The following is a 26550-nucleotide window of genomic DNA, read 5'->3' as shown; positions in this document are numbered from 1 at the left end:
AAATGCAATAAATAGTTCCTGAGATTGGGAGGTGTTTTTTTTCAGTTGACACAGCCTAAGATTGCAAGGCGATCAAACCGGTCAGTCCTAGAGGAGATCAATCCTGACTGCTCTTTAGAAGGCCAGATCCTGAAGCTAAAACTCAAATACTTTGGCCACCTAATGAGAAGGAAGGACTCACTGGAGAAAAGCCTAATGCTGGGAAAGATCGAGGGCAATAGAAGAAGGGGACGACAGAGAATGAGGTGGCTGGATGGAGTCACTGAAGCAGTAGGCGTGAGCTTAAATGGACTCCAGAAGATGGTAGAGGACAGAAAGGCCTGGAGGAATGTTGTCCATAGGGTCGCGATGGGTCGGACACGACTTCGCAGCTAACAACAACAACAAGATTGCTTTTGTCTTTCTGCCATCCACATTTCACAGTTGGTTCACATTTTGTTGGTAACCAAGAACCGTTCCAATATTGTTTTCACAAGAGATCCCTCCAAACCAGTTTCCCTCAACCAATGTCTTTTGTAAGAGCTGGCTGTCCTCCAGGCCTTGAGAGTCAGCAGGTCTCTGTTTTTAGGGGGGTTATCTTGAGCGGGGGAACTTTTTATTTATTTATTTATTTATTTATTTATTTATTTATTTATTTATTTAATTTTTATACCGCCCTTCTCCCGAAGGACTCAGGGCGGTGTACAGGGCAATACAATAAAATACAATATATAAAAATTAAAAAATATTAAATACAACGGCCCAATTCAATAAATTAATACAATAGCGTTAAAATACCCCTAAACCCATCAGGCCAGGCCGGCTTGTTCAAACAAATAGGTTTTTAGGTCACGTCGGAAGGAGCGAAGGTCGGGAGCCATCCGGAGCTCCACCGGTAAACGGTTCCAAGGGTCTGGCGCGCCCACAGAGAACTCCCTCCCCCTGGGGGCCGCCAGTCGACATTCTCTGATCGGAGGCACCCTAAGGAGGCCCTCTCTGTGGGAGCGCACTGGACGAAGGGAAGTTGATGCTGGCAGCAGGAACCATTGTTACACTGTAATTTTTTGCTTATTATGGGAGGGAAGCAGGGAGGGAGGAGAGAGATTGGTCTAGTACAGGGCTTTTCAACCTTTTCACCCACTGTGCCACTTTTAGGATATGGCAACATCCGAGTACCACCAGTCACCTAGCAAGGTGTCAAAAACTTGCTGACACCCCCCCCACACAAAAAAGGAAAAAAGTGATAAGTACAGGTAGTCCTCGACTTACAACAGTTTGCTTAGTGACTGTTCGAAGTTACAATGGCACTGAAAAAAGTGCCCCCCAAGCCACAGCCGAGCAAGAGACCTGCCTGCCCACCCGGCGGCGCTCTTCCTCCTGTCCGAGGTTTTCATTGTTGTGAGCATTTCTGTTGAGGATTGGCAGCGGGGGTGGGGTGGGGTGGGGTGTTTGGTTTTTATTTCCCCCGTCTGCTGGGTGGTTGCAGCAGGTTTTGGTCACTTCACATGACCCTGGGACACTGTGACCATTGTTTGGAACGTGGCTCAACAAACTCACTTGGAATTCCAGCAACAAAGTTTTTATTTAAAAAGAAGCGTTTGCAAAGGCTTGGTGAGCTGACAGCCACACAGGAGTTCAGTCACACCTTAAACAGCTGTTTGACACATTTTTATATCCTATCCCCGACGCAGATTCCCCCCTCCCCTATCGCACTCAACGCCCCTTCCCTAATCATCCGATAAACTATCCGGACCGCCTAAAACCACTGTCCCGCCCATGTTCCAGGAAGCTCCTTTGTACACATCTTATCTATCACCATCTAATTTTCTGTTAACAAAGCTCGGCTCCTATAGTTATTTCTGTATTTCCTTTGCTTGCGGTTTAGGTTAGCTAGCGTTTTCAGATTGTCACATTTGTATTTGTCAACTTTTAGATGAGATAGAGAGACAATCGTTATTACTTAGGATTTTCAGGTGGCTTCTTCTAATGTCCTTTAGACTCATTAGAAATTTCTGAATAATATTTTATTCCTTTCATAGAATGAAGGCTATTGCTAAGCACATTGGTTTGTGCTTAAAATTGTAAGCCGCCCTGAGTCTTCGGAGAAGGGCGGGATATAAATGGGATTAAAAAAAATAAAATAAAAATAAAAATAAATATGAATCCGTTGCCAAGCATCTGAATATAAATCACAAGACCCTGGAGATGCTGCAACTTTCCAGCTGATCGGCGCTTCTTCTGGGCTCAGCAGAAGTGCCAGGATCAGTGCCGAGCTCCAGCTGGAGCCTGGTGCTGATCCTGGCGCTTCCGCTGAGCCCTGACAGCCCTGCAGCTCCAGCCATCTCTCGGTCAGGCTTGTGTGGTGCTGCCACCAGTTCAGCTCATTCCCCTCCCCCGCTACCACTTTTCTAGCATGGTCATGTACCACCTGCCAGGTGCCAATGTACCACAGGTGGTACCCGTACCACTGGTTCAAATGCCTTGGTCTAGTATAGGGGTAGGCAACCTTGGCTCTTTTATGACTCGTGGACTTCATCTCTCAGAATTCCTGAGCCAGCCATGCCTGGCTGGCCATGGTTCAAATGCCTTGGTCTAGTATAGGGGTAGGCAACCTTGGCTCTTTTATGACTCGTGGACTTCATCTCTCAGAATTCCTGAGCCAGCCATGCTGGCTCAGGAATTCTGGGAGTTGAAGTCCAAGAGTCATAAAAGAGCCAAGGTTGCCTAGTATTTAAGGCACCAGACTAGAAACCAGGAGAGTATGAGTTCTAGTCCCAGCTTAGACATGAAGGCCAATAGGAGACTGTGAGTTCTGGTCCCGCCTTAGACATGAAAACTGGTTGGGTGACTTTGGGCCAGTCACTCATTCTCAATCCAGCCCACCTCACAGGGTGGTTGTTGTGGGGAAAATAGGAGGGGGAAAGAATATTAGATATATTCACTAGCTTGAGTTATATACAAAAACAATGAAGGCAGGATATCAGTGCATACCCACACATATATTTTTTTACATATTAGCTGCCTGGAGTTGTGTTTGCCAGATAAGCAGCCATATAAATTGATTAAATAAATAGACTGCCCATTTTTGTTTCTGTTTCCTAGTGGAGGAACTTTGTACTTCATAAATTTCATTCCCTGTGCGTTGATCAATCTGACCCTATAGTCAAGCAAGCAAGACCTTTCTTTGATACAAATAATACATTTTAGAAGAATCTGCATTACCTCACCCAACTCTCGTTTGTTTTAACAGTCCCAGTGATGTCCTTAATGTCAGCATTTTGCAGCAAGAGAAAGAGAGAAATAATACTTCCTGTTGTTTGTTTTGGCCCGGAAACCTCTGAGAAGGAACCACTTGAAATCTCTCTGAAATTGAACTTTGAGAAAATTGTTCAACTCCCAGAATTTCCTAGCCAGCAATTCTGGGAATTCTGGGAGAATTCTGGGAGTTGAAGTCCGCAAGTCTTAAAAGTTGCCAAGGTTGGACATCCCTGAACTAAAGGCTTCATTGGAGGGAAAGAAGAGTTAATTTGAGTCCCTTGTCCCCCCCCTCCCCTTCTAGGGACATCTCTGCAGGAGTGTCTTCAAAAGGGCAAAGTTCAAACTGAAAGCAAACAATTATCTCACAGTTCACTTTCAGAGAGATTTCAAGTGGTTCTTTCCCAGAGGTTTCCGGGCCAAAACAAACAATGGAGAGTATCATTTCTCTCTGTTTTGCTGCAAAAATGTGACGTCAAGGACATCACTCAAACTGATAAACGAAAGGCCTTCCTGGAAATCTGATGCTGAGTCCTCTGAGTTCATGGTAGGGCAAAAACCAGCATTAGATCCGAAGAAAGGGTAGCCCACAGTCCTGAGCTAAAGATGGCTGGTTCTTCCTTTTGGATCTTCATTATTTTCTTGAGCATTTTCTCTGTATCTGGTGAGTTGATTAACACACTTTTATTCCTTCCTCTTGGCTTTCCGTAGTGTTTTGCTATAGCTTAAAAGTTGTGTTTAGCTTACTTTGTTCTCCATTCCTAGCATTTTTCCTGCAAGTATAGGATCCACTCTTTCCAGATCTATCTTGCTTACCCATGGTTAACTGAACTATAGTTTATGCATTTAACCTACTTTTCTGAACCAACAACAAATCGCAGGGACTATATTTGCATCCACAAGCTAGTCTAAAATCTGCATAGTTATTTTCTGATTTAATTTTTCGTCTGCATGTAGCCAAACCTGGATAGCTGAAGTATGTTTATTGGACTTATATATTCTATTCTTTAAAAATTATGAGCAAGAACAGGCTTCCTTCATATTCCCCAAACAATGAACTTTTGGAGGTGGAACAGATTAGATTTACCAGGCCATCTTTTGCATATTGGTGGGCTTGACAAAGCAGAGATTTTTAAGCAAGGGATGATGCTAGGAGATGCAAAACAAAGTTATGGCAGGCATGGGTGATAGCACACCTTAAAATATGTGGCAGTTCACTGGAGGGAAGAAATATTGGAACCACAAATCACACAGGAAGCTACAAGGAATCTCCAGAGAAATAAGAATAACAGCCAGCTCAATTTTTAAAAAGAAATGTCAAGAGAGCTTTCCAAAATGCAGGTAGTCCTCGGCTTATGACTACAATTGAGACCAACATTTCTGTTGCTAAGTGAGATAGCTGTTAAGTGAATTTCACCCCATTTTACAACCTTTCTTGCCAGAGTGAATCATTCCCCATTGCTTGTTAGAAAATTGTAAAGGTGATCACATGACCCAGGGACCCTGCAACTGTCATAAATATGAACCAATTGTCAAGCACCTGACTCTTGATCATCGGGATGCTGCAATAGCCATAAGTGTGAAAAATGGTCATGTCGCATTTTTCAGTGTCCGAACTTTGAACGGTCACTAAATGAACTGTTGTAAGTCGAGGACTATTTGTACTATAACTTTATTCACTTATCAAACTCTCTGTTGCTCTGATTCTTCCTCCAGTACTTTCATCCTGTGGAGGTGCTGATATTGAGACATAAAGGTTGGACTCTGAAAACTTTAAATACCCTTCCTTACCCATCATTGGATTATCCTAGCTTCAATATAACTGTTCGAAATTTGCCAGATTCATGGAGGAATTTCTCTAGCAGTGTCTATCAGCCAAGAAGTAAATGGAACCTCCATGGATGGAGGTAGTCTATCTCTAAATAGCAGTTGGTGGTATTTAGTGGGCAAAGACCGATACCAGAGCCTTTTACTTTCATCAAAATGTGGGGGTAGTGGCGCTCTCCCCCCCCCCCTCTCTCTCTCTCTCTCTCTCTCTCTCTCTCTCTCTATATATATATATATATATATATATATATATATATATATATGAAAGTGAAGACCAGAGTAAATGGGACATAAAGGTAAAGGTAAAGGTTTCCCCGCACATACGTGCTAGTCGTTTCCGACTCTAGGGGCCGGTGCTCATCTCCGTTTCAAAGCCGAAGAGCCAGCACTTGTCCGAGGACATCTCCGTGGTCATGTGGCCGGCATGACTAGACACCAAAGGTGCACGGAATGCTGTTACCTTCCCACCATAGTGGTCCCTATTTTTCTACTTGCATTTTTTACGTGCTTTCGAACTGCTAGGTTGGCAGAAGCTGGGACGAGTAACAGGCGCTCACTCTGTTACGCGGCACTCGGGATTCGACCCGCCAAACTGCCGACCTTCTGATCGACAAGCTCAGCGTCCTAAACCACTTTGTCCTTGTCATGCAACTAAAAATGCCATTTTTCCATTGACATTTGGGAATGAGCTTTTTAAAAACTACTTTTAAGCCTATTTTAAGGACTGCATTGCTGTTTTCATGTGTTCCTTTTTTCAACAAGGCAGAAAATATGTTTTTCCACCACAGTGCTGGAAGAGTTCTCCAGGGTCTGCAAAAAAAAAGTCAGCATCTGCATTAGCATCTGCACTAAATTCAAGATGAATTTAGTTCTAATTTGATGGCTTTTTTTCTACTCCAAAAGATTATCTCCCCCCCCCCATCTCTATTTCTGGAAAAAGCTAAGTACACTCAGACCAATTGGACCAGCATAAGGGACAAAAAGGGGGTGTTTGATCCAATTCTGTAGTATTTTCATGCCCCGCTCCCCCACAGATAGGTGGGCACTGGGATTTTGATCTCCATATTCCTTCCTCACCAGCCTGTTCAATTATATATTGAAATGTGGTCCTATGCGTGTTCCTGCCTGGCTCTAGGACATAAGTAAAGTGGTTTTCCAGGATGTAGGCTAAAATGCAGCATTTTCTCCCTCCCAGCGAATCGTCCCAGGGGCCGTATTCTGGGAGGATCAGAGAGCGCCCCCCATCTCAGGCCTTACATGGCGTCTCTGCAGGAAGATGGGAAGCATCTCTGTGGAGGGTTCCTGATTGCTGCGCAGTGGGTGCTGAGCGCGGCCCATTGCTTGGAGGAAACGTGAGTGTGGGATTCCTTCTCTGGTGACTGGAGATGGAAAGCTCATTTTCCACACAAATAAGCCTCTTTTTTTCCACTCTGTGTAACAGCAGGGAATCAGTCCACCAGCCAGGAATATAACAGCCTACCTCTTCTTATGCCTTAGGCCAGCTTAAATGTTCAGAAATCAGCAGGTAGAAAGATGTAACCCACCACAGACATCCACTCCTTTGCCTAAAGAAGGTGTTACGTATCCAGGTGAAGAGAACACATACACACTTACATAGCAGTCACCACCAGGGGGCGTTGAACTGTAACTGTTTTGGTGGGAACCCAGTTTCGGCGGGAAACAGAGGTTCAAACCGATTGGCCGGCTACTTACCTGGCCAGGTATAAAAGGAGGGCAGGTAACCCCTATTCCCCAGTACAGTCACTTCCACCGAATAAAGATCTGCCATGCTGTACTCATCGTCTCGGCGTCCTTCCTGCTCTCCAGAACTCACAACTCAACAGTGGCGACGAAGGTGGGATTCTGTTTCACCATAAGAGCTGAAAGTCACTAGGGGACGGCATCACTTGCTGGAGGAAAGAGGCATCTTTCCACCCCCCTGACGACCGACTAGTCACCATGCCAGTGGCCACATCGGTGAAGCAGGATTCACGGAAGCCGGAGATGGCACAGATTGGACAGCCCCGAGAATTCAACATCCGTCACCTCGAACGGTGGGACTCTCACCTGGGACAGGTCAAAAATTTCCTCCGGGCGAACCGGATTGCCGAAGATGGCCTGGAAGCAGCGACCCTGCTCTGCATAAGCAGGCCCGCCATTTACGACTTGACCGTAAGCCTGTGCTCACCGATGCCGATCGAGACCGTCTCATTCCGAGACCTCACCGAGAAGCTGAACAGGCATTTCAAGCCATGAATGTCCGAGCTGGCCTGGCGGTTCCAGTTCGTCCAGAGGGTCCAACTGCCAGGTGAATCAGCGTCGGAGTTCATCGCGGCCTTGCGGCAGGCCGCCCGCCTTTGCAAGTTCTCCAATCTGGACAAGAGGCTACGCGGCCGGCTCGTGTTTAGCCTACGCGACAAGTGCCTGCAACAGAGGCTGTTCGCAAGGCCAAACTTAACCCTCCAAGATGCTCAGGACGAGATCTTGGACAACGAGGCAGCCGGCAGCATGGGGCAAGTGGTCCAGACCCCCAGACACAGCAGCCCAGGAGGATCCATCCACCTCAAAGACGCTGCGTATGGCGGGAGCGGAGAAGCAGAGGAGACCGGCATCGACCAGGTTCAGAGGAGGCCGGGACAACAAGGAAGCTGGGAGAACCAGCAGAAGGCAATTCCCTTCCCAAAATGCACAGGCTGCGGTGGAGACCACGCGTGGACAAACTGCAAGTTCCGGTTGGCCACGTGTCAGGCCTGCAGAAAATCAGGCCACATCGCAGCGGTCTACCGTAGCCGTTTCCGAGAGGGCCTCCACGAGCTACAGCCAGAGGACACATCGCGGAAAGGTACCGGGGCCCAGAACCTGACCAGCATAGGATTTTTCAAAAGCCAGAGGGCCATCTGCCGAACCGGGGCCCGACAGCCACTTAAACCCAAAATTAAATTGGACGTCCATTTACAGGGCATTCCCTGTAAAATGGAGCTTGACTTTGGCTCTGCAGTCTCAGTCATATCGTATGAGAGTTTTAAACTTATTTGCAGCCAGAGCAAGCAGTGGGTCAAATTGAGGCCCTCAAACATTATCCTCACCGATTTCCAAAACGCCCCAGTAAAAATCAAGGGGGAGGCCACCCTTTCAGTGAGGTTTAAGAAGTTCCAAGGGTACTTGGATATTATCGTAGTTGAGGGCCAGAGAACTAGTCTAGTCGGGCTAGACTGGTTTAAGGCACTAGGCATAGGGATCTCAGGCATCTATAGGATCCAGGGAAGCAGCATCGAATCCGTCTGCTCCCACAGAGAGGGCTTTCTCAGGGTGCCACTGGTCAGAGAATGCTGTCTGGTGGCCCCCAGGGGGAGGTCCTTCTCTGTGGGTGCACTGGACTTGTGGAACCGTTTACCGGTCGAGCTCCGGATGGCGCCCGACCTTCGCTCCTTCCGACGGGATCTTAAGACCTACTTGTTTGAACAAGCCGGCCTGGCCTGATGGGTTTTGGGTTTTATTATTGCTTTTAACGTATTTTAACTTATTGTTCTAAGGCATTGGGCACTTTGTTTAATCTTTTCTTAATTTTTGTATCTTTGTATTAGTATTTATTGCCCTGTTCACCGCCCTGAGTCCTTCAGGAGAAGGGCGGTATACAAATAAAATTATTATTATTATTATTATTAATTTGCAGACGTATTCGATAACAAGCTAGGCAGGTATGCCGGGCCCCCCATCTCTTTTAAGCTAAACCCCAGCGTCCTCCCCATTAGGATTAAACCCTGGAGAGTCCCCTTCGCGCTTAAACACAAGATAGAAGGGGAGTTAGACAAACTAGTCAAACAGGGAGGCCTACAGCCAGTAGAAGGGGGAGAATGGGAGACCCCCATAGTCACCCCTCTCAAAGCTAACAGGGAGGTCAGGATCTGCGCCGACTATAAATGTATGTTAAATCGGGCCCTTAACCAGCACGCTTACCCGGTCCCAACAGTCAGCCACGTTCTCGCTTCCCTCCAAGGCGGCGCCATCTTTGCTAAGCTAGATCTCGCACAGGCATACCAGCAGCTGCCGGTTACCAGGGAGACGGCAGAAGCGCAAACAATAGTAACACACAAGGGAGCCTTCAAGGTTAATCGTCTGCAGTTTAGTGTCAGTGTAGCACCAGGCATCTTCCAGGAGGTAATGGAGCGGACTCTTAAGGGCATTCAAGGGGTATGCCCTTATTTTGATGATGTCCTCGTTGCAGGGGACACAGAAGAAGTACTGGCTGAAAGACTGAGGGCAGTTTTAAGCAGATTATGTGCTGCAGGTCTCAAATTAAAAAGGGACAAATGCAGCATTAGGGTGACATCCACTGAGTTTTTGGGGTTTAAAATAGATGCCAGTGAGATCCACCCTGCAGAATACAAAGTGAGGGCAATTAAGATGGCCCCCACTCCCAACAACAAGGCGGAACTGCAAGCCTTCCTTGGGCTGCTCAACCTTTACCATTCCTTCTTACCCCACAAGGCAGCAATAGCTGAGCCCTTGCACAGGCTCCTAGATAAGAAAGCTGCATGGAGCTGGACCAATGTCCACGAAAAAAGCTTCCAATCCTTAAAGGCCCTACTTTCAAGCAGGTCTACAGTCACCTACTTCATAGAAATAAAGCCCATCTGCATTGCTTGCGATGCTTCACCCTATGGAGTGGGTGCAGTACTGAGCCACCTAGAGGAAAACGGGGAACAGGTGCCCATCGCATACTACTCCAGAACCTTGTCAGGGGCAGAGAGGAACTACGCCCAGATAGACAAGGAGGCCCTGGCAATAGTGGCTGGGGTCAAAAAATTCCACGACTACCTTTATGGTAGGGAATTCACTATATTCACAGATCATAAGCCTCTATTAGGTTTATTCACCACGGACAAACAAACCTCACAAATTCTCTCCCCAAGGATGCTCAGGTGGTCCATATTCTTATCAGCGTACAACTTTAAGCTGGTTGACAAACCAGGGAAAGAAATGGGCCATGCGGATGGGTTAAGTAGGCTACCTCTGACTAACACAGAACCTGATCTGGCGCCTGCTGCACAGATACTGGCAATCCAAGAGCTACCGGAATGCCCTCTCCATGCAAGGGACATAGCAACTGAGACTGCATCAGATAAAATCCTGAGCAGGGTCCAGTCTTGGGTATTCACAGGGTGGCAAGATAAGAGTCCAGGCCTGGAATTCCAGGCTTATTTCATAAGAAGACATGAATTGTCTGCCCATAAGGGATGCCTGTTGTGGGGTAGTAGGGTCATCATAGCAGACACACTGAGGGATACAGTCCTGAAATCCTTACACGAGGGGCACCCTGGTATAGTGCAAATAAAGGCATTAGCTAGGAGTTACCTTTGGTGGCCAGGGCTAGATAAGGCAATAGAAGAGCAGGAACACGGGTGTTACAGTTGTCAAAGGTCCAGACCTGAGATGCCCCAAGCGCCTATCCACAAATGGGAGGCCACACATACACCCTGGTCCAGGGTCCATATAGACTATGCGGGCCCATTCCAGGGACAGCTCTTCCTATTAGTGGTAGATAGCCACTCCAAATGGTTGGAGGTAGTGCCAGTCCCCAATATGACCACGGCCAGAACAATCCAAGTGCTCAGGAGACTTTTTGCCACACTTGGCCTGCCTGACGTCTTGGTATCGGATAATGGGGCTCAATTTACCACTGCTGAATTTCAGGCCTTCATGAAAGAGAATTTGATTAGACACATCACATCCGCGCCGTTCCACCCGTCGACTAATGGACAAGCAGAGAGCATGGTGAGAACGACCAAGGATGCAGTCAGGTGCATCATCGTCGGTGACTGGCACCACAGATTGGCAGACTTCCTATTATCCCAACACACCACACCATGCACAGCAATGGGGAAGAGCCCAGCGGAACTCCATTGGGGCAGACGCCTCATCATCAAATTGGACAGACTTCACCCCAACATAGTGGCTTCGGAGACTGAGCAACCCAAAACCCCTAGGGAGTTACACCTTGGTGACTTGGTCTGGGCCAGGAAGTATGGGTCCGGACATTTGTGGATTCCGGGGGTGGTGGTTGACAAAACCGGGCCTTTATCCTACATAGTAGGGGTGGAGGGGGGGTCGTCAGGTCAGATGGCACATAGACCAGGTCAGGAAACGGGTTCCTGAACGATCACAGAGCGACCACCCAGAAGACTACCCATCATCAAACTCAAATCATCACTACCAACCCCATCGACAAACAATAGAACCTGAGCCCGAGGAGGACCTCACTGACCCAGTACTGTTGCCAGTAAGCCCTGTTCAACCGGAAACAGTCAACCAGGACTCAAACACTGACTCTGCCGTCCAAGACATGGGGGAAGTTCCCCTAAGACATTCATCCTGGGTTCATCGGCCACCTGCGTACCTGTTGTACTATGTGCATCAATAGGGACCGTTTGTTGAGGGGATTGTTTTGTCTTTTAAGGGGGAAGGGGTGTTATGTATCCAGGTGAAGAGAACACATACATAGCAGTCACCACCAGGGGGCGTTGAACTGTAACTGTTTTGGCGGGAACCCAGTTTTGGCGGGAAACAGAGGTTCAAACCGATTGGCCGGCTGCTCACCTGGCCAGGTATAAAAGGAGGGCAGGTAACCCCTATTCCCCAGTACAGTCACCTCCACCGAATAAAGATATGCCATGCTGTACTCATCCTCTCAGCGTCCTCCCTGCTCTCCAGAACTCACAACTCAACAGAAGGCAACCATTTGGTTGTATCTGCTGCCTTAATTACTGGCGGTTGTTCAGAGAAGAGGACAATCTGGTCCATAAAAAGATAGAACGAAGAAGCTGCAGGTTGGCTGATACAAACATCTCCAAATCCATTATTACGTAATATCTTACTGGAGTTCAGACATGGACACAGTCCCCTCCTCTTCCCCATCCTTTCCCTTCCCTTCCCTTCCCTTCCCTTCCCTTCCCTTCCCTTCCCTTCCCTTCCCTTCCCTTCCCTTCCCTTCCCTTCCCTTCCTTCCTTCCTTCCTCCCTCCCTCCCTTCCCTTTGAGATTACATTTAAAGGTTGCATAGCTATATTCTTATAACAAGCAGGAGATCCTATACCATTCCAGACAAATGGCTGCCCAAATCTCTTCTTAAAAACCTCCAGTGATGGAGCACCCACAATTTCTGGAGGCAAGTCGTTCCACTGATTAATTGTTCTCACTGTCAGGAAATTTCTCCTTAGTTTTAGGTTGGATCTCTCCTTGATAAGTTTCTTCCCATTATTTCTTGTCCGCCCCTCAGGTGTTTAAGAGAATAGGTCGACCCCCTCCTCTCTGTGGCAGTCCCTCAAATATTGGAAGCCTGCTGTCAAGTCATCACATTTATAGCAGTCGTCCATCTGATTGTTTCAGAGGGCAAATACAATTATGCAAACACAGCCATCGTGCATGTAGTGCATTCAGCAAAACCGTTTATTTAAACAAGCCAAACTTTAGCTCACGGTGTAAACTCAACCATCTCCATATATAGCGTGGTTGGCTCCTAATTTCCCTTTGATTAACTTTTTAGATTATTAAGAAGCTATATCAAATGTAGATATGAAAAGCAGTTTCAAGAAGTGTGATACTTAGTTTTAAGTTTGACTCAGTATACTTAGACCTCTTGCATATTTTTATCTATTTCTGCTTGTTTTTATCCATTTATCTTTAATTTAACTTTCCTTCTTGATCAACTATAATTCTAACAAAACAGAATATTTGTAGCTCAGGGTTGAAATGAACGGTTCCAGGTGCTGTCTGGGCCATCGCTAGCACTGATGAAGTTACCTAGTTTGGGTAATGAAATGTCTGTAGGAAACCAATCAAGCTCAGAGAGCACTAAGCCCTTCCACTGAAATTCTGTTACGTTTAGCACCACAAGTAAACCGAGAGCTGAGCTGAACAGATCCCACTGAGGTTTTAACTCTTTACATTTCCACATCTATTGTGAAACATGCATCAATCTAAAAATAATGGAAAACATCATTCTCTGAAGGGTTGTATGAGAAGGAGGCATGCTAGAGACCTGTTAACATAGGGGCCCCTGATTATGCACACTAACCACAATCTCCGGTGCAGGAAAAACGGGACGCTTCAAGTCCTTTTGGGAGCCCATTCACTCTCAGAAGCCGAACCAAACAAACGACTTTATGGAATCCGTCAACTCATTCCTCACCCAGGCAGCAGTGAAGACACCATTCTTGATGATCTCTTGCTTATCCAGGTGGGTATTCCATGGCTTAAATCAATTTTGCCTTCTAAGAAAATCTAATGGCATGTGGGAATGGTCTTGGGAGACCTGATGAGGAGGTGCTCCCTAGATAAGAGGGAGCAGAGCCCACAGCTGTATAATGAGCAGAGCAAGAATCTCATGTGGGATTCTTCTTACATTATCAAACTGTAAAGTGACAACAGGACAATTGTACTTTGCACTACATGTACAAGATTCTTACAGATAGTCCTTGACGTACAACCACAATCATATTGTCAACCACAGTTTCTTAGAAAATTTGCATCAAATTTTTGGGACTATCTGACAGTTATTTGCAAATTTATTGTTAGAATTGTATGTAAAACCAGCTTTAGCCAACATGCAAGAGATAAGAGGTACTGAGATATTGGAAATACAGGTGAAACTCGAAAAATTAGAATATCGTGCAAAAGTTCATTTATTTCAGTAATGCAGCTTAAAAGGGGAAACTAATATATGAGATAGACTCATTACATGCAAAGCAAGATAGTTCAAGCCGTGATTTGTCATAATTGTGATGATTATGGCTTACAGCTCATGAAAATCCCAAATCCACAATCTCAGTAAATTAGAATATTACATGCAATCAATAAAACAAGGAATGTACATAGAACAATATCGGACCTCTGAAAAGTATAAGCATGCATATGTACTCAGTACTTGGTTTGGGCCCCTTTTGCAGTAATTACTGTCTCAATGCGGCGTGGAATGGAAGCTATCAGCCTGTGGCACTGCTGAGGTGTTATGGAAGACCAGGATGCTTCAATAGCGGCCTTCAGCTCTTCTGCATTGTTTGGTGTCATGTCTCTCATCTTTCTCTTGGCAATGCCCCATAGATTCTCTATGGGGTTCAGGTCAGGCGAGTTTGCTGGCCAATCAAGCACAGTAATCCCACGGTCATTGAACCAGGTTTTGGTGCTTTTGGCAGTGTGGGCAGGTGCCAAGTCCTGCTGGAAAATGAAGTCAGCATCCCCATAAAGCTCGTCTGCGGAAGGAAGCATGAAGTGCTCCAAAATCTCCTGGTAGACAGCTGCGTTGACCATGGACTTAACAAAGCACAGTGGACCAACACCAGCAGATGACATGGCTCCCCAAATCAACACAGACTGTGGAAACTTCACACTGGACTTCAAGCATCTTGCAGTGTGTGCCTCTCCATTCTTCCTCCAGACTCTGGGTCCTTGGTTTCCAAATGAGATGCAAAAGTTGCTCTCGTCAGAAAAGAGGACTTTGGACCACTGAGCAACAGACCACGTCTGTTTTTCTTTAGCCCAGGTAAGACGCTTCTGACGTTGTTTGTTGTTCAGGAGCGGCTTGACAAGAGGAATACGACATTTGAAGCATAACTTTCTATTAATGTGCTTTGATACAGCACTTTGGGAACATCCAACTTCTTTTGCAATTACCTTTTGAGGCTTTCCCTCCTTATGGAGGGTGTCAATGATGGTTTTCTGCACAACTGTCAGGTCAGCAGTCTTCCCCATGATTGTGATTCCTACTAAACCAGACTGAGAGACCATTTAAAGGCTCAGGAACCCTTTGCAGGTGTTATGGCTTAATTAGCTGATTAGAGTGGGACACTTTGAGCCTAGAATATTGCACCTTTTCACAATATTCTAATTTACTGAGATTGTGGATTTGGGGTTTTCATGATCTGTAAGCCATAATCATCACAATTATGACAAATCACGTCTTGAACTATCTTGCTTTGCATGTAATGAGTCTATCTCATATATTAGTTTCCCCTTTTAAGTTGCATTTCTGAAATAAATGAACTTTTGCACGATATTCTAATTTTTCGAGTTTCACCTGTAAATGTTAATGCTCATAGTTAGGATCTCTTTCCTAAATAAACATTTTTGCAGCAGGAAACTAGTACATAGTCCCTTATACAGGTAGTCCTCAACTTACCACCACAATTGAGGCCAAAATTTGTGTTGCTAAGTGAGACAGTTGTTAGGTGAGTTCCACCCCATTTTATGACCTTGCTTACCACAGTTGTTTAAGTGAATCACTGCAGTTATGTTAGTGACATGGTTGTTAAGTAATCTGGCTTCCCTATTGACTTTGCTTGTCAGAATATGACAGAAAGTGATCACATGACCTTAGGATACTGCAACTCTCATAAATATCAGCCAGTTGCCAAGTGTCCAAAATTTGACCCCATGACCATGGGTATGCTACAATAGTCGTAAGTATGAAAAGTGGTCGTCACTTTTTCCAGTGCCGTTGTAACTTTGAATGGTCACTAAACAAATAGTTGTAAATCAAGGACTACCTGTATTCTGTCTAATTTCATGGCTTGTCCACATAGGGAGGCTGACAGAAAATACTCTTATTTTGCCTTTCCTTGGGCATCTTCTCTCTTGGAAATGCTTACCACCCTCTTTCCGGTATCCATGACAAAGCCTCCTGCATCCCAAATATCTCCAGAAGCTCCATAAGGACTGTGTAGATAACAGTCTTTGGCAATTGGATAACTGACCTGTGATTATCAAAGTGTACATTCAGTTGTCAAGCAAAGATTACTTTTATCTGGTCTGACCTTAGTGTCTTCGACTGATAATCTTTTTTCTTGGTGTCTTCCCACAATTTTCCCAACATCTGATTTTCAACTGCAACAGAACAGCCTGGCCAACCCATTCTTAGCTTCTGATCCCATGACACTCACCCTATCTCAGCTCCCAACCATGATTTACCGGTAAATGATTGTCTCTTATCTCCCACAAAACCAATCTTTTTCCTTCTTAAGCCGCCAGAGAGCCATAGTGTATGAAACTTTATGTTGATTCCCCCTTTTAGACAAGTGATTTTATTCCTTCCCTCCTTCACATAGGAGAGGTTCCTATATCTTAGGTAGGTTATGCATCCTATTCACCAGCCAATCAACACCCTCAAAATTTTCACACCTACCCACCAACATAGAAAACCTGTTTGAATACTACTGGAGAAAAGACATTTTGTTCTTTGTCTTTTGCAGATTTAACATTAGCCCTTCTGATTCCGGAGAATAGTCCTTCTTTCAGCTTCCACACAACCACAGGCTTCCACAGGCCTGAAGGAGTCTTGAGAATCTCTGAGCTGAGTGTGCAGATAGTCCTGGACTTACAACCACAATAGACCTCCAAAATTTCCATTGCTAAGCAAGACAGTTGTTCAGTGACGTTTGCCACATTTTATAACCTTTCTTGTCACAGTTGTTAAGTGAATCACTGCAGTTGTTAAGTTAGTACACTATTGATAAGTGAATCTGGCTTCCCCATTGACTTTCTTTGTCAGAAGGTCGCAGAAGGGGGATAACGTGTCCCCAGGACATTGCATAAATACATGCCAGTTGCCAAGCAGCCGAATTTTGATCATGTAACCATGGGGATACTATAACAGTCGTTAAGTGTGAAAAATGGTCATAAGTCCCTTTTTTGGTGCTATTGAAAATTGGGTTACTAAACAAATGGTTGTAAGTCGAGGACTACCTGTACTCTCCACATGCCCGTCAAATAATTGCTGTTAAGTGATGCTTTTTAATGGAACGGGAAGCGAAAATTATCAATGCTCTGGATGGCCATCCTACTAAAAATATTATTTGCAGCTACAATTTCGATAAAATGAAATCCAATTTGGTTTTTTCTCTTGCCTCTGTTCCCTTTTGGGAGTGTGTGCTCCTTTGTCACTTAAAGGTCAAGTGAGATCTTTACCCAAACGGAGTACCTCCTTGATTCAGAATTGGACTGAGGCATTAAAATCTTCTCTTTTCTCATTTTTTTAAAAACATATTTTGCACAGACCATTGCACACTCACATAGGATTATGGGGAAGGTGGCGTTAAAAAAAGTCAAGATGAAAGTCCTAACTGGAGAACTGACTGTTGTGAGTTTCCTAGAATCAAAATATGAGATAGGTGGCCATATAAATGCTATAAATGAGCTCATAAATAAATACACTGAATCCCATCCTTATTTTTACATGCATCCTGTATGCATTTGCAGGTTTTCATGTCCTATTAATTCTACATTTTCCATATTCAGGACACCTATGATTAAAAGCAACTGCAGACAGTGCACTCATATTGATACATTCTCTTTTTTCTATTCTTTTCCTTTTGTTGCAATGTTGTACATCATCATACATTGTGCTACTTCAATGCAATAATATCTGTATAATATGATTTTAAATAATTAACATGCCATTATTTAAAAAGCTCAAAGTATTGGAAATATAAAGAGAAAAGTAAAAGTTCTTTTCAGTATTAATTGCCATTTAGGATGTCATTGTTCCAAGCATAAGATTATTTAATTTTTCAACCAAAGTTGTGTACAGTATAAGATAAAAAAAGAAAGATGTAATTCACATCAAAGTGTTAGTTATGTAATTATAGTTTTAGTCTTGAACTAATTAATACAGTATTAATGTCTCTGTTGTTAGTGTTTGTGCATGCTGATAAAAGGAATTAAACAACAGATGAAGCACATTTAACAAAAGTTTATATATATATGTATGTATTGTTTTGTGCAAGGCTTTGCAGGAACATGTCTGAATCTTACAAAACCATCATACAAAGTGGGGTTTGGTGCAAACTTAGGTCCTGTTTTAATTTTCCCACTTTCAGGACCAACTCCCTTTTTTAAAACAACCTTTTAACCCCTATTTGGGGTAGAGTCAGGGCACTGGATGGAGCTGAGCATTTACTGAACAGATGCCCTTCCTGACATCACACGGAGTTCACAGCAGATATTTTTTCTCTGCGCCCCAGGAAAGAAACATCTGTCGCTATCTAGAATTGAACTCTCAACCTAATGCTCACCTGTTCTTCCCATTTTTATAGCAATAGAATATTGGCAATCAGGGATAAAAGTGAAATTGATGATTTATGGCAGACATGTCAAACACAAGGCCCGGGGGCCGGATCCGGCCCGTGAAGTGGTTTCATGTGGCCCGCAAAGCCATCCTGGAAACAGTGAGGGAACGGCCCCTGCTGCCTTGGCCCTGGCCCAGAGACCCTCCTCCTGCCAGAGACCCCCAGATCTGTCCCACTCCTGCCCAGGCCCCCATAGGCACCCTTGATGCGAACGATGTAGAGCTGGCCATGCCCACCCAGTAGGCCATACGCACTCTAGTCACACCCACCCAGTAGGCCACGCCCACCCAGGCCACACCCACCCGGCCCCCTGAGGGCAACCGCAATGCTGATGTGGCCCTCAATGAAATTGAGTTTGACACCCCTGATTTATGGTAAAGAATTGATATCTTGGATTCAGTTTGCTTCCTTTATCTCTGGTTCTCTCAAAAATAGCTTGCAGAGCCCGCAGTCCTGGGGCCACACGTACAGATCCTGGCATACCAGACTGTAAACAATGATGTCCCTGCAAACACTCGGTGTGAAGTAGCCGGCTGGGGCATTATCAGCAATACGGGAAAGAAACCGGACAGGCTGCAGTTTGTGCAACTCGCCATCATCGCTCGAAATCAATGCAATATGAGGAGATACCATGATGGGAGAGTGACGGAGAACATGATGTGCGCTGAATCCAGAAAGAAAGACTCCTGCAAGGTGATCACAGGGCTGGGGTGGGAGCATGGAGAGAAAGAAAGAGGAGGGTTACAATGCTATTCTGGGCTGAAGCAGAATCTCGGAAATTGTAAGAGTGAATTCTCAGTTAAAGTTTCAGTGAGTTAATTAAGGCTTCCTATTGCCCTAACTAAGGGACGCGGTGGCTCAGTGGGTTAGGACGCTGAGCTTGTCGATCAGAAGGTCAGCAGTTTGGTGGGTCGAATCCCGAGTGCCGTGTAACAGAGTGAGCGCCTGTTACTTGTCCCAGCTTCTGCCAACCTAGCAGTTCGAAAGCACGTAAAAATGCAAGTAGAAAAATAGGGACCACTCCCGTGGGAAGGTAACAGCGTTCTGTGCGCCTTTGGCGTCTAGTCATGCCGGCCACATGACCACGGAGATGTCCTCGGACAAGCGCTGGCTCTTCGGCTTTGAAACGGAGATGAGCACCGGCCCCTAGAGTCGGAAACGACTAGCACGCATGTGCGGGGGAACCTTTACCTTTACCTTTATTGCCCTAAACTCCGCAGCCTATTTTCATTTAAACCATGTTCTTCATTCCCCACTTTCTTTCCATGGCCTCTCACACCTGGTTATTTGATTGAGACTTGTTCAGGATAAACTGCCTTGAACATGGATGCTCTACTGCAGGTAGCAAGCCTGCCCGATCTCACTCACTACCCCCAGGATGCACATGATATCCAGCCATACTTAATGCTTATGTGGCCCTGGGCTCTCTGGAGAGGTTACTAATTTTCTCTTTCTCTCTATTAATGTATATCTACGGTCGGTCTGTCTGTCTGTCTGTCTGTCTGTCTGTCTATCTATCTATCTATCTATCTATCTATCTATCTATCTATCTATCTATCTATCTATCTATCTATCTATCTATCTATCTTTGAAGGAAAAATCTTCATCAGGGTCCAGTCCAAGCTGGGAATAAACAACTTAGCAAGTGCTTTAGAAAGAAGGCTGTAGTTTATTGAAGAGGAGAACCAGACAGAAATATGGCTCTGGAAAAAAAAGAGTGAGCACATATAGCAGGGAGTAGGTTTTTATACCTTCTGAGGTTCTTGAGGTTGTTTCCTGTTATGTAGCAGGTTCTTCATGCAGGAAAGGAGACGAGGCAAGTGAGTTCAACAAAGCTCATGGTTTATTGCTTGCAGGATCTGAACTGAGAACTGGGCTGCAACTAGCAGCAATTTATAGCCTAGCCCCTAGGCGGCAGCCAATAAGTTTAAAGCAACCATTGCTGCCTAGGGACAGCCAATAGCAGCACTGGAGACATGGAGTCTGGGTAGCTGGAGAGCCATTAGCTGCTCCAGCTAACCACGTGGTATTACAATTGAGCCCAATACATAACACTATCTATCTATCATCTACCTACCTAGCTAGCTACCTACCTACTAGAAGAAATTTCCTGACAGTGAGAACAATTAACCAGTGGAACAACCTGCCTCCAGAAGCGGTGAATGCTCCAACACTGGAAGTTTTTAAGAAGAGACTGGACAGCCATTTGTCTGAAATGATATAGGGTTTTCTTGCCTGAGTAGGGGGTTGGACTAGATGACCTCCAAGGTCCCTTCCAACTTTATTTTCTATCTATCTATCTATCTATCTATCTATCTATCTATCTATCTATCTATCTATCTATCATCTATCTATCTATCTATCTATCTATCTATCTATCTATCTATCTATCTATCTATCTATCTATCTATCTACTAGAAGAAATTTCCTGACAGTGAGAACAATTAATCAGTGTAACAGCTTATCTCTGGAAGTTGTAGGTGCTCTAAAACTGGAGATTTTCAAGAACAGATTAGACAGTCATTTGCCCAGAATGCTGTAGGGTCTCTTGCTTGAGCAGGAGGCTGGATTATTAGAAGACCTCAAAGGTCCCTTCCAACCCTGTTATTCTATGTGATACTGTGTGTCTATCTGCATCTCTCTCTCTCTCTCTCTCTCTCTCTCCTCATCTCTCTCTCTCTCATTTATCTATCCACTTTATTTATTTATCCATTTATGCTGACTCAGTAACTAAAGTAACTCTAAGTAGCTTCCCAAGGCAGTAGAGGGAGAATAATCATGTTCCCAAAACGGAGGGTGGTGTTGCAACTAGGAATTGCAGAATACTAGGATGGAGAGAAAATTATTTTTAATTCCTACTTCCTATCTTGCCTTTAAGGGACGCGGTGGCTCACTGGGTTAGGACGCTGAGCTTGTCGGTCAGAAGGTTGGCAGTTTGGCGGGTCGAATCCCAAGTGCCGCGTAACAGAGTGAGCGCTTGTTACTCGTCCCAGCTTCTGCCAACCTAGCAGTTCGAAAGCACGTAAAAATGCAAGTAGAAAAATAGGGACCACTATGGTGGGAAGGTAACAGCGTTCCGTGCGCCTTTGGCGTCTAGTCATGCCAGCCACATGACCACGGAGACGTCCTCGGACAAGCGCTGGCTCTTCGGCTTTGAAACGGAGATGAGCACCAGCCCCTAGAGTTGGAAACGACTAGCACGCATGTGCGGGGGAATCTTTACCTTTACCTTTATCTTGCCTTTGAATGCCTTTTTGGTCCTAATGATACATTTATTTTTATTTAACTACTTTTATTTTAGCTGAATTACTCTATTAAAAAAAAACCCAACCCCATCAGGTTGGGTCCAAGGTTTGGAGGGAGTGCATTGCCCCTTAAACTACACTTCAAGCCCTTTAGGAAATTAACCTGAAGATATTGTGGGGAAATTGGGAAAGGAATAGAAGAAAGAGAAAGCACAAATATTTATTTTCCCCAGATTTTTTTAATTGAATTTCAAACAAAATAATAATAATAATATATAGAAGAAGAAATTTTAAAAAATTAGAAAAATACTGATGGCCAAATCTGGCCCTAGGTTCTGCCTTCATTTATCTTTTCCAATAAGCAACCAAATCGGAAGATCATTTAAAAGCATTTTTAAAGTACTCTGATAATCTGCAGCCTCCCTATGAAAAGGGGGGGGGGGCGGAGAAATGGATTACATTTACTTTTATACAGTAGTTACCCCAACAAAGAACTTCAAAACAAAAGCTGATTGGTTTAGAAATAGACATCTGTTCAGTCACATCACAGGCGTTTCAGCATCCAATAATATGAGAGCATAGCTGTAGAAAAGAGCATTGTATTCCGAGTAAAAGTAAAAGAAGCATTTGCCAAGTAGTCCCAAAGATACTTTTTCGAGAGGCAACTGGACTTCCTTGTTTTTCTTTGAAGACATTTCGCTTCTCATCCAAGAAGCTTCTTCAGCTCTGAATGGATGGTGGGGGAATGGAAGGATTTATACTCCTTGCAGACAGCTGATCATTTGCATTCTTTTAGAGAGTCATTGAGGCTACTTGGAGGTTTGTCCGTGTCCTCAAGGTCACCTGAGTAGTGCAAGGAACTGCTGAAAGGACTGTGTGTGTGGAGCTGTGCTTCCTGCAGGATGTTTTCTGCCCCGTGTCCCTTGAACACAGGCACAGGTGTTGGGGATAAGTCTGTGTTGTCTGCGACTCAAACTGAAGCGCAAAGGGTACCTGTAGTCTGCAATTTTTTTCTGGAAAGCTGTTCATACTCCCGTACCATTCAAAAGAGTGGAGAGAAATCTGGGAAACAACATTTCAGATCATTCAGAGTGACTCAGCCTTTACTGAGAAATCCCTCTTCCAATTTCCAACATTTTGTATGGAAATATTTTTAGAAAATACAAGTAACATTATAATTAAATAGGTAAGATGTGTAACAAGACTCATAGACTTTGGTATGAAAAGGGGAAAAGGGAGAAGTTGAGAGAAGGGAAATTCTGGTCACCTAATATAAAATATTTGGAAATCATAAATAACAGTGGGGTTTCCCCCCCCCCTTTTTTAAAAAAATATTGATGGGAAATTAAAGTTTATGCATAGGCTAAAAAGTATTGATAAATGTAACAAGAATTCTTTTTTTTAACCCAGTTGAAAATAAGAATTCTGTTTGCCCAATATGACATAACAGATATTACTAGAAAAAAAGAGGGAGTATTTGAGCTTCTAAAAATTAGACCTAAACTAAAAGATTTATTGGTTAACCCAGACCACAGGTCTGCAACCCGCGGCTCCGGAGCCGCATGCGGCTCCCAGTCTTCTGCTATGTGTAGTCCCCCCCCAAAAAAGTGGGACTAAAAAAGTTTAACCAATCAATTCAAATATACAGGGTAGGTGCACATCTCGCCTTGGCTCCACTCTTCAGTCAAACCTTGTTCTGTGCATGTGCGCATGCGCACACTTTTTTTGCGGCTCCCAGTTTTTCCTTTTGTGAGGGAACCGGTTCCGAGTGGCTCTTTCACTGTTTCAGGTTGCTGACCCCTGACCCAGACAATACATATAATAGTTTTTTTATTAGAGGGGATACTGTATTATTAATTACATGGTTTAATATGGTGGAAAATAGATAACTTTTAGAAAACAGAACAAGGCTATATTCAAATAGGTAAGATGTGTATTTAGAATATTAGATTTTGTTATGAAAAGGGAAAAAGGAAGAAGTTGAGATAAGGGAAACTTTGGTTACCTAAATCTTGGAAACTATAAATACCAAATGTTAATTTGGAAAAAAGCAATAACAGGACAATTAAGATATGTATAAACTAAAAATTATTGATAAATGTAACAAAGATATTTTTACTTAGCTGATAATAATAAGAACTGTATTAGCCTAATAAGATAGTAGATATTAAGAGAAAAAGAGAGGAAATATCTGATGTTGTAACTTGAGATTTATACTAAAGACTTACATGTTATTGAATTATTAACCCAGTCACCACATTGCTCTTTAAATACTTAATTGTAAAATTAGAAAATTAATAAAATATTATAAAAAAAGAAGAGGGAGCCAAGCTATTCTCCAAAGCACCTGAAAGCAGGACAAGAAGCAACCTAGTCAAGGAGAGAAGCAACCTAGAACTAAGGAGAAACTTCCTGACAGTTAGAACAAGTAACCAGTGGAACAACCTGCCTCCAGAAGCTGTGAATGCTCCAACACTGGAAGGTTTTAAGAAGACACTGTGTCTGAACCATGTGTCTGAAATGGTATAGGGCAGGAGTAGGCAACCTTGCTGGCTCAGGAATTCTGGGAGTTGAAGTCCACGAGTCATAAAAGAGCCAAGGTTGCCTACCCCTGATATAGGGTTTCCTGCAGGGGATTGGCTAGATGACCTCCAAGGTCCCTTCCAACTTTATTATTATTATTATTAATTATTATTATTATTATTATTATTATTATTATTATTATTATTATTATTATTATTATTATTATTATTATTATTATTATTATTATCTTTACCACATCTTTACAAAGTAGGTGAGTGATAGGAATAGATGGAAAAACTCATGGGAGCTGAGATTTGAAGCAAGGTATTACTAATAATGGTAATATTAAAACGGACTGACTCTGATTTGCTTCTCAGGGAGATTCTGGTGGACCTATTGTTTGCAATGGCATTGCTGAAGGCATCGTGACCACTGGCTCCACTATTTGCGGCAACGTGAAGAAACCTGGGATTTACACCCGGACCGCACCTTACGTCTCATGGATCACCATCACCATAGCAGCCAACAATTAAGTCATAGGAGGGACTGCTTGATAACTCTCCCTGCTGAGGCTTTTAGATGCAAAGGGAGATGAGATTGGACAACCATTTGTTTGAAATGATATCTTTCCTGCCTGTCTTCTAATGGTTGGACTAGATGACCTCCAAATGTCTCTTCCAGCGCTGTTATTCTATTCTCCCAAGAGGTTCAGAAAGGAACCTCTTTCTCTTATGGAGATGGACTTCTTTCTTTTCTTTTTATCAAGGGGCACCTATAAATCAACCAGCAATGCTTACCAACGACTGTTGCCAGTTTGCAAAAAATAAAGAAATAAATGGAATGCAGATGCTGCTGCTTTTATCATTATTTAACGATTCAGAGAGACGAATTTCAATCCTCATGATACCCCTCTTCCCAATCTCTTATCTGAGTGGTTGCTAACTTCAGAACATGGTTTTGTGTGCTAGATTTACTGGCCTCGAGTTCTGAGTATAATTACTGACATCTCCAAAGTGGACCAAGGCAGAAAACCCGGGAGAATTCCTGCACATCATATTAAACCGTACTTGTTGGGCAACTCTGGGAGGTGAAACCCACACACCTTAAAGTTGTCATCTTAAAGTCAGAATAATTCTAATTCATACCCTATATCTGTGTTTCTCAATCTTAGCAACTTTAAGATGTGTGGTCTTCAATTCCCACAATTCTCCAGCCAGCTGTGCTGAGAAACATGGCTGTAAATGGCTGAGAAATTGGTCCAAATTTTGGGGGGAAGGCTAGATGTGTTTTAGCAATACAGTTGCCTGTTGCTTTAAATTACAGGTAGCCCTTGACTTTCAACTGTTCCTTTAAAGACTTTGGGAATTGAGGATGCTCCGTTGCTGGAGGTTTACGAAAATAGACTGAACAACTATTTGAGACTAGGATGGTATAAGATCTCCTGTCTTGAGCAGGAATTTGGACTAGACCAGGGGTAGGCAACCTTGGCTCTTTTATGACTCGTGGACTTCAACTCCCAGAATTCCTGAGGAATTCTGGGAGTTGAAGTCCACGAGTCATAAAAGAGCCAAGGTTGCCTATCCCTGGACTAGACCTCTTCCAGCGCTATGATTCTATGTTTTATCACAGTTCAAAGTCACAACAGCCTTGAAAAAAGTGACAACTGTACTTGCACTTATGATAGTTGCACATCCCTAGGGTCACATGATCACAATTCAAGCACTTGACAACTGGCTGCTCACATTTACAAGCTGTTGCAGCATCCTGCAGTTACATCATATGATTTGTAACCCTTTTTTTGCCAATTTCCGGCAAAAAACACCCACTGAGGAAGCTGGATTTCCTTAATGATTATTGATTCACTTAACAACCACCATAAAAATTGTTGTAAACTCTGGTTCAGCATGACTTACAACTACAATGACTTAACAATGGAAATTCCAGTCTGAAGTTGTGGTCGTAAGTTGGGGACTAAATGTAGCTGTTTGTCAGGCAGGATTACTATATGTAGTTTTCCAGAGGCAAGCAATGACTTCTATTTTCCACTAGAGGGTGCTCACATATTCTGGAATCCAAACATCTTTCTCTTCTGGTAATATCTCAAAAGTAAATCTCTACAATAAAAATGTAAAAGAGGTTTCTCTTTCCTTTAAAAACCAGGACAAATTTTTGCTACAGGTTTGGTGCTGGCCTGATTTCCACCTGGAAATGGGAAAGAAATTCATTTAGTTTACATTTAAATGTCAACTCACTTAAGGTTGCAAATACCCAAACTGGAAATTAGGTATTATTAAAATGCTACCATTCGAGGACCCCTGCACAGACCAAGAGCGACGGTGGACCAGGCTCCGTTGCTTACCCTGGTCCCGTCCCCCTCTGCTTAAGACCCCCTCACAGCCCCACCCAGCCCCTACAGGTGCACTCCAACAGGATGTCGAGCTGGCCACACACACCCATCAGCCAAACACACCCTCCCCCCCTCCGAGGGCAACCAAAATGCTGATGCACCCCTTAATGAAATCGAGTTTGACACTCCTGACCTACACCTATACATATATACATAACTAAGGTAATATATGACATACGACCGACAATCTTTGCTGG

At 43.9% G+C, this 26550-nt stretch overlaps 1 protein-coding gene across 1 annotated transcript; it reads left to right on the top strand.

Moving 5' to 3' along the window:
• The first annotated feature begins 3775 nt into the window (after positions 1-3775).
• On the top strand, positions 3776-24785 carry LOC308660473 (complement factor D-like). Its single transcript, XM_081314867.1, has 5 exons — positions 3776-3898; positions 6257-6413; positions 13152-13296; positions 18614-18871; positions 24324-24785. Exons 1-5 carry the CDS (start codon positions 3841-3843, stop codon positions 24477-24479), a joined length of 774 nt encoding a protein of 257 aa, XP_081170993.1. The 5' UTR covers positions 3776-3840; the 3' UTR covers positions 24480-24785.
• The last annotated feature ends 1765 nt before the right edge of the window (positions 24786-26550 follow it).

The sequence above is a fragment of the Vipera berus genome (assembly GCF_964194415.1).
Source record: "Vipera berus genome assembly, chromosome: 1".
NCBI classification, from domain to species: domain Eukaryota; kingdom Metazoa; phylum Chordata; class Lepidosauria; order Squamata; family Viperidae; genus Vipera; species Vipera berus.
The sequence above is the reverse complement of the archived record's forward strand: the minus strand, read 5'-3'. Positions and strand labels throughout refer to the sequence as shown.